The sequence below is a fragment of the Lissotriton vulgaris genome, chromosome 5, assembly GCF_964263255.1.
Source record: "Lissotriton vulgaris chromosome 5, aLisVul1.2, whole genome shotgun sequence".
Classification (NCBI taxonomy): Eukaryota; Metazoa; Chordata; class Amphibia; order Caudata; family Salamandridae; genus Lissotriton; species Lissotriton vulgaris.
In genome coordinates, this window is record NC_141693.1 from 862,091,008 (window position 1) to 862,098,566 (window position 7,559).

Here is a 7,559-nt window from a genome sequence, read left to right on the forward strand (position 1 = left end):
CATTAAAATTGGGCTGCAGACTTGCTCAATTTTCCAGCAACTAGATTTGGGTAACAGGGGATCCTTGGGTACTAAAGAGAACTAGCACAGTTCCATCTCCCAGGAATGATAAGGTTCAGAACAGAACAATCAGAACAGGTGAGCAAGGAGGTTCAGGCACTGGTGGTGAAGGGAGCAATTGTGGAAGTAAGAGAAGAGTTAAAAGGATTTGTAAGCAATATATTTCTGGTAGAGAGAAAGGACAAGGGTATGAGACCAATGATAAGTCTGAGAAACCTTCTAGCTGGAAGGCATGCACTTATTGAGAGACACACTGTAGGCACTTATTGAGATTCGTTGACCAGGTTGGATTTGAAAGAAGCCTATTTGACAATTCCAATAAGAGAACCCCATCAGAGATTTCTACAGTTGAGGTGGCGCAGAAGAATAAGGAACTTTGTTTGTCTAACGTTTGTTCTGCCATCTCCAGCGTGGTGTTTCACAAAGGTATTAAGGATGGTAGCAGTGTTTCTGAGGGAACGTTGTGTACATCTAATAATTTATATGGATGACATACTGTTTATGGATCAAGAGGGAACAAAGATGGTGGAATACAAAAATATGGCAGTATCCTTTTGGAGGATCTGGGGTTTGTTGTGAAAAGACAGAAGTTGCGTCTTGTTCCAAGTCAGGAAACTCCGTTTTTAGAGTTTATGGTAAATACAGTAGAAGGAGAAGTGAAAGTTCCAAGGGAAAAGTTGAAGAGGGTAAGAAAGGAAATATTGATGGTGTTGAGTTTAGAATGAGTTTCTTTAAAAATGTTAGCTAGGGTGGTAGGTCTGTTGTCTTCAACAATTCATGCTATTTTCCCATGTCCTTTGAATTATGAAGCGCTTCAGAGATTGAAAGCAAAGCATTTAAGAGATGGATTAAAGTACTCAGACAGGATTGTGCTTACAGAGGAAGCTAAGGAGGAACTTGGTTGGTGGTTAAGGAATATGGAGGCATGGAAAGAAAAAGCAATTTTTGGAGAGAATCCAGAAATAATATTAGAATCAGATGCAAGATTAACAGGTTGGGGAGCTCATTGTGGTGCAGTATCACAGGAGGATATGGTCAGAAGGGTAGAGCAGGTTACACATAAATGGAACTATTGGTAGGATACTTTGCGATAAGGAGTTTCACAAAAGACATGACTAGGTGTTCAATCCTTTTAAGGATGGACAATGTCTGGGCAGTGAAATATGTGAACAAATTAGGGGGTCCGAGGTCTAAGGATCTGGTGAAGATATTCTGGGAGTATAGTTTGAGACTGAATATTTTAGTGCAAGCATAGCACATCCCGGAATTGAGCAATGTGGAGGCAGATTGGTTTTCTAGGAATTAAAGGGATTCAGGCAATTGAGCTCTCAAGAGATCCGTTTTCCTGAAATTAATGGAGTTTGGGGTCCATGTCAAGTGGATCTGTTTGCAAACAGTTTGAATGTCTTGCTAGGGAGATTTTTCAGCTGGCATCCAGACTCTTAGTCAGCAGGAATAGATGCATTTTGACCAAATTGGAGGAGACTAGTCCATACTCTTTTCAATGATTACTCGAGTAACTTTAATGGTAGGCAAGTGGAGGGAAATGGTGGTGTTAACACCTCTTTGGAAATCTCAGTTTTGGTATCCCATACTTCTAGAGATGTCGGTGGATTTTCCAATTCTGTTGCCAATATTGCAAGAAAATTTACCAGGTCCAACAGGAGAGATGCACTATATAGTAATGAAAGGGCAGCTGAGGCTGGTATCATAGAGAATGTAGGCGTGTCTGGGTGGTAACAGGACTTTCACGAGAAGCTACTGATCTCATTAAGGAGCCCAGGGCACCAGGTACTAGAAAAATGCATAGTTTGGCATGGCAGAAACGGTTTTTCTGGTGTGTTGGGAGGGATTTTGATCCCATTTTTGTGGATTTTGTAGAAGTGGTGAATCATTTAGCTGTAATGTTTGATGAGGAATTATCTTACAGGACAATTAATGTACATAAATCGGCAATTGCCACAGGCCATATTTTGATTAATGGCATGACAGTGGAGCAGGATGTTTTTGTAACGAGATTAATAAGAAGTATAAGGATTTCAAAACTGCCACTTTCTGGGTAGAGTTTAGTTTTGGATGTTACTAAAGTACTGAATTATCTAGAGGGATTAGGTGCTAATGATGTTCTGAGTTTGGAAGGGATATCACAGATGTTAACAATATTATAATGTCTACATTCATTTAGGCGGGTATATGATGTTCAGGCCCTTGATGTTTCAAACAGCATTTTTCATCAGATGGATTGTGCTTTAATTTCAATAAAAGGGCAAAAACAAATTCAGTGTCGATATTTTATCGATTGTTTGATGAACATGAGAATCAGTGTGTGGTATGTGGTGTCAGTGTATGAGAGTACAGTTAAGCTCTGTAGCTGTGAATCAGATGATTTTTTTTATTTAGGCAACCACATAAAGCTGTATCATCTCTAACTAGGTGGGTGAATGGGGTGATGAAAAGTTCAGGTGTGGGTGTTAACTAGCATGGAGGTCAGTCTGCTTCAAAAGCTTTTATACTGCGGGTGCCTAAAGAACCTTTAAACTTGCAAAATTATTAGGCTCCGGTCTGTCCATAAAATGTAGATTTTACCCAGCTTTGATGGACAAAATATTTGGATTTTATTCAAGACATAGGCTAATTTTGTTGTATTTATCTTGTAGCTCGTGGACAGCAATAAAGAGAAAAGATGGAGAAATCAGCATCAATGGATGATGTTGGTTTTATTTGGAATATTCGGACTATTGAATTTTTCTCTAGGATCTGAAATATTGACTTGGTTATTTACAGACTTTGATATATGCTCATGACATCTGAGAATGTATATATTATATATGTTTTATGATATGTTGCAGTAAGCTAAAAAGAAGGAAGATGGCTGGAGGTTTTAGCCTTTTATAGTATTAGAACTCTTTTTTTAGTTTTCTAAGTTTTTTAAAGGGGCTGTTGAGAGTTGTGGCAATAAAGGAGATTGCAATATTATTAATATGTGTGTCCTTAATAAAATCCAGATATTCTGTCCATCAGAGCTGGGGAACATCTACTGTTTCCCCAGTACTAAAACTTGACTTCCAAGAACGTTTGTAAGATAAAGGAATCTACAGGGTAACTTATTGGGAGGAGGTAACAACGTTAGTTGCGGATGTCACATCAAAGGAGGTTCACTAAGCAATGCCTTTTGCATTGGTTCCCACAAACATCCAAAACTAAAACGACAAACAAGATCTTGCTTTCCTGTTAGCGAAGAAATAAATGATTAGCAACTGGAAAGCGTCTGGAGGTCTCTGGATCAACACCTGGTGCAAAGAACTTCAGAGATGGGCAAAATCAGAGGGTGAAGTACAGTTGCGAGAGGCTGGATGGGGTTTAGGGTCCCTGGACACGGCATGGTAGGCTCTGGAGGACTGCTTAGGAGACCCTCCTCAAAAATCATTATGGGTTGCACCCAGGGTTTGCTCACTGCTGTGCCCCCCTTAGCTGGGTTAATAAAGCTCCCTAGATGCAATTAAATGACCAAATATCCTGCAACCTCCATTATGAGAAATACATGTTAACAATACCTCCATGTTGACATGGGTATACAACATATTACTGTCTTGAACTGCTTCACAGACAATGGAAATAATACTGGGGCGGCCTATGGGAAGAGATGGAAGGGCGGGTACATTGTTTACTGTCTGGAGACTCCCAAGTATGATCCTGATATATCTTTCAAACTGCCACATAATATGACAGCTGATTGTTAATGTATGAGCCCCAATAAAATCTGTTTAAACGGACTAATACTTGCATCTATCATTTTCTGACTATATCCAGATCTCCGGCGTTCACTACCAGCACAATACTAAATTTGGATCTATTCAAATTAAGAGGGTTTCTAAAAAAAATAAATGTTTTCAAAACCATTTGCAAACCATCCCTGTTAGAACAGTGAAAAGTATTCAAGACTCTGCCCGAGATTGGATTTTCGCTCTGTGCATGATTTGATTAAAACAAAAAAATTGCCAGGTCTAAAATTTGGAAAGTGCAAGTAAATAGCTGTTCTAACTTATTTAAAAGAAACTTTTGTGCAATGATCCAATGCCCACGTGGGCCAAGTATGGTTTTTATAAAACCTAGAAATAGCAATATTTAGTCATTATTGTATGTAGAATTTTAAAAAGCTTGTGTTTCTTTCACAGATTCCAGATGAACCAAATGGTGACTGTGGTTAGCCAGAAGAGACCGCGCAATGCAGATTCGTCATTTTGGACCATTATAGTCCTGCACCTTTTATTTTTCATACAAATGATTATCTTTAGTATTAAAAACTTTTCGGAATCTGCCGGCTTTTAACGAGATAAAAGAAAAACATACAGCTGATGTTGGCATTTTGACATTAATAGATTTCCTAAATCAGAGAAGCGCCAGTTTGGTCTCCAGTACTTTTGCAGTATCGCTTTCATATGGATAGCTCTTCTTGTACCCAGCTGATGGCCAGTATTTTCCATTCCAGACGTGTGTCTTCATGGCGCTCCTGCTTGCAGCAATCCACGTAAATCAGGACAGAATTATCAGAACGAGAGGCTTTGTTTTGAGATTGGCCGATTTGTTTCTCAACCATCAACAAGAAGAACTGTCTACGTTGGTGGAGCGACCCCAACATTTGCCCTAATGGTTGACACTCACTCACTCCAAAGTTCAGATTTACAAACTGTTACAGCTTACTTTCTATAGAAAATAGTCAGTAAAGGGTTTATTGTGAATGTTGTTGGGGGTGTTATTCATTGTGTTCAGTATATCATAAATGTTCCCACTCATTTATCTATGGTTTTGAGAATATTATTCAAATCTTACTGTGTGCACTCAGTGACACTATCACCCTGCCTACACTTCAAATGAGGGACCCATTATGGTAAGACAACCTTCAAACACTGCTTGCAGACCGAACAGATTTGTCTTGAGATGCTCTCTGCACTACCTGGGTGACGCGTAAGAGGGGGGCATCTGAACTGCTTTACAGAGTAATATCAGAAGCAACACCACATGTCTGACTCAGTGGTGTGCAATACAGGCAGGAGCCATGCAATACGGTGTGCAATATGGGACGGAGCAATCAAAATCTACTCTATAAATGTGTATACAATTCATAAACAGGAATGAATTGCATAATGAGAAAACTTAGGAGCCCTGTGCCTCACCAACATTCGTTCATTCAATCTGGTGCCCTGCAAGAGCTTGTAGGATGTCTTCAGAATGCCTCCGCTACCACCAGAAGTTAATTGCGATGGAGATCATATGACAAGACCAAAACAAAAAAGATATACAAGTCCAGGATATGAAATCATGGGATAGCGTGCAAACGAACTCAAGACTGATGACAGAAATGTAAACTTTCAGTGCTGAGCAAACAAATAAATAATTTCTTGCTTACAAATGCCAGCCGTGGAAGGGAGGCTTTGGAGTCAGACAGGCACAACTTGATAGCATTTCGCAGAAAGACCACTGCAGCCATTAATAGTAACGCAAAGGCAATATATTTAATCCCACAAAATAAAGAGTATTACCTTCAGTGAATTTTTTTTCAAGAAAGAAATGCGTTACTTACCTGTAACTGCAGTTATCCAGTATTAGTGTCTTTCATAGATTCACATGCCTGAATCATTCCCCGTCGTCGAGACGGGAGCCTCCGGTATATAAAAAAAAAAATAATGTCCTAAGACATACATAAAGAGAATAGGTCTAAGGGTCTCACCTTAGTAACCTATCTAGGTCCTTATGCAGGAAGGACCAAATAGAGTAGGCTCCAGGGTCCCACCTTGGTAGCCTATCTGTGTCCTTTTGTAAAAAAAGGACCAAAGTAAAGGAACAACCAATCAGCTACTACCTCCCTCTAGAACCTTCCTGTGAGGAGCCTCAGTCTCTCAGATTTTCGTACGCACCAAGTTGGTTAGGTGTAAACCTGTTAGAGAGAGGTGAGTCCTTCCAGGGGAGGCGGGAGGGTGCATGTGAATCTATGAAAGACACTAATACTGGATAACTGCAGTTACAGGTAAGTAACGCATTTCTTATCCAGTATTTGGGTGTCTTTCATAGATTCACATGCCTGAATCAGAGTAGCAAGCAATACAATATGCACATCCTGTGTTGATACAGAAAATATACGCCTGCAAATAAGGAACATTTGTGACTGTAAAAACAACAGCATACAATGTCATGCAGAATCTAGTAATAAAGAAATGTGCATACCAATCCAGGATGGTGGGAAGTAGGAGGGCTCACCTCACTGGAATAGATGGCGAAGCACCGCTCTGCCCACTGCTGCGTCTTTCGTCAGCTCAGCATCCAAGCAGTAGTGCCTGGTGAAGGTATGCGGGGACTTCCAGGTCGCCGCTCTACAGATGTCCAGGAGTGGCACTCCAGCAAACAGTGCCGCAGACGTAGACATGGCTCTGGTGGAGTGGGCTTTGGCCCGTGAGTCCAGAGGTCGCCCTGCCTTCTCGTGGCAGAGAGTTATAGCTGAAGAGATCCATCTTGATATACTTTGTTTTGTTAGGGGCATGCCCTTCTTAGGTCTGCTGAATGCGACAAAGAGTTGGGATGACTTCCTGAATTGTCTTGTTCTATCAAGATAGAATTTGAGGCATCTCTGAAGGTCTAAAGAGTGCAATGATTTCTCAGCCGAAGTAGATGGGTTCGGAAAGAACGATTTAAGAACCACGGGCTCATTTAAATGGAAGTCCGATGGGACTTTGGGTATGAATCGTGGGTTAGTACGCAGGATGACTCTGTCCTCTTTGAATTGTAAGAAAGGGTCCTGGATGGAGAGGGCTTGCAATTCGCCTACCCTTCTGGCCGAGGTTAGCGCCAGTAGGAGGGCTGTCTTCCACGACAGGAATTTGATATCCGATTTGTGGATAGGCTCAAAGGGATGCTTCATCAACTGGTGAAGAACTACGTTGAGTTGCCATGTTGGAGGGACAGGTTTTGGTCTAGGGAAGGACCTAAAAAGGCCCTTTAGAAATTGTTTGATGAGCCTGTCCGCCCACAGGGAAGGGCCCCTAGAAGTTCGAGTGAACCTAGAAATTGCTGCCAGGTGGACCTTGATGGACGCATGGGCAAGTCCTGAGTGCGCCAGGTGTAGGAGGTATGGCAGGAGTTGTTGGGGGGTGACATGGAAAGGATGTAGACCTTCCTTCTCACACCAGACGCAGAAGCGTTTCCATTTGAGAGTATAAGTCTTTTTTGTGCTGTCAGCTCTAGCGTTGGCCAGGACATCTCTGCACTCTTGCGGTATGTTCAGATGACTGAACTTGCGGTATTCAGGAGCCAGGCTGACAATTTCAGAGGGCCCAGGTTCGGGTGGAGAACCTGCCCGTGAGACATCGTGAGCAGGGCCGGGTGACTGTGTAGGCGAAGAGGTGGATGGACCGATAGACGATGGAGCTCCGTGTACCAGTGCTGCCTCGGCCAGGATGGGGCGATGAGGATCAGGGTGCAGGGCTCCGATTTCATTTTCCTGATTA

At 41.7% G+C, this 7,559-nt stretch overlaps 1 protein-coding gene across 2 annotated transcripts in view; it reads left to right on the forward strand.

The window, feature by feature from the left end:
• The window catches only part of PLAC9 (placenta associated 9), a 170,965-nt gene extending 166,108 nt beyond the window's left edge, over positions 1–4,857 (forward strand). The window contains exon 4 of one of the 2 annotated variants that reach the window (XM_086922428.1): positions 2,718–2,943. In XM_086922428.1, coding sequence (XP_086778554.1) covers positions 2,718–2,734 — 17 coding nt within the window. In that variant the 3' untranslated portion in view covers positions 2,735–2,943. Of the gene's footprint in view, positions 1–2,717; positions 2,944–4,235 lie in introns of those variants that run through there. The other variant, XM_086922429.1, reaches the window with a different exon arrangement.
• The last annotated feature ends 2,702 nt before the right edge of the window (positions 4,858–7,559 follow it).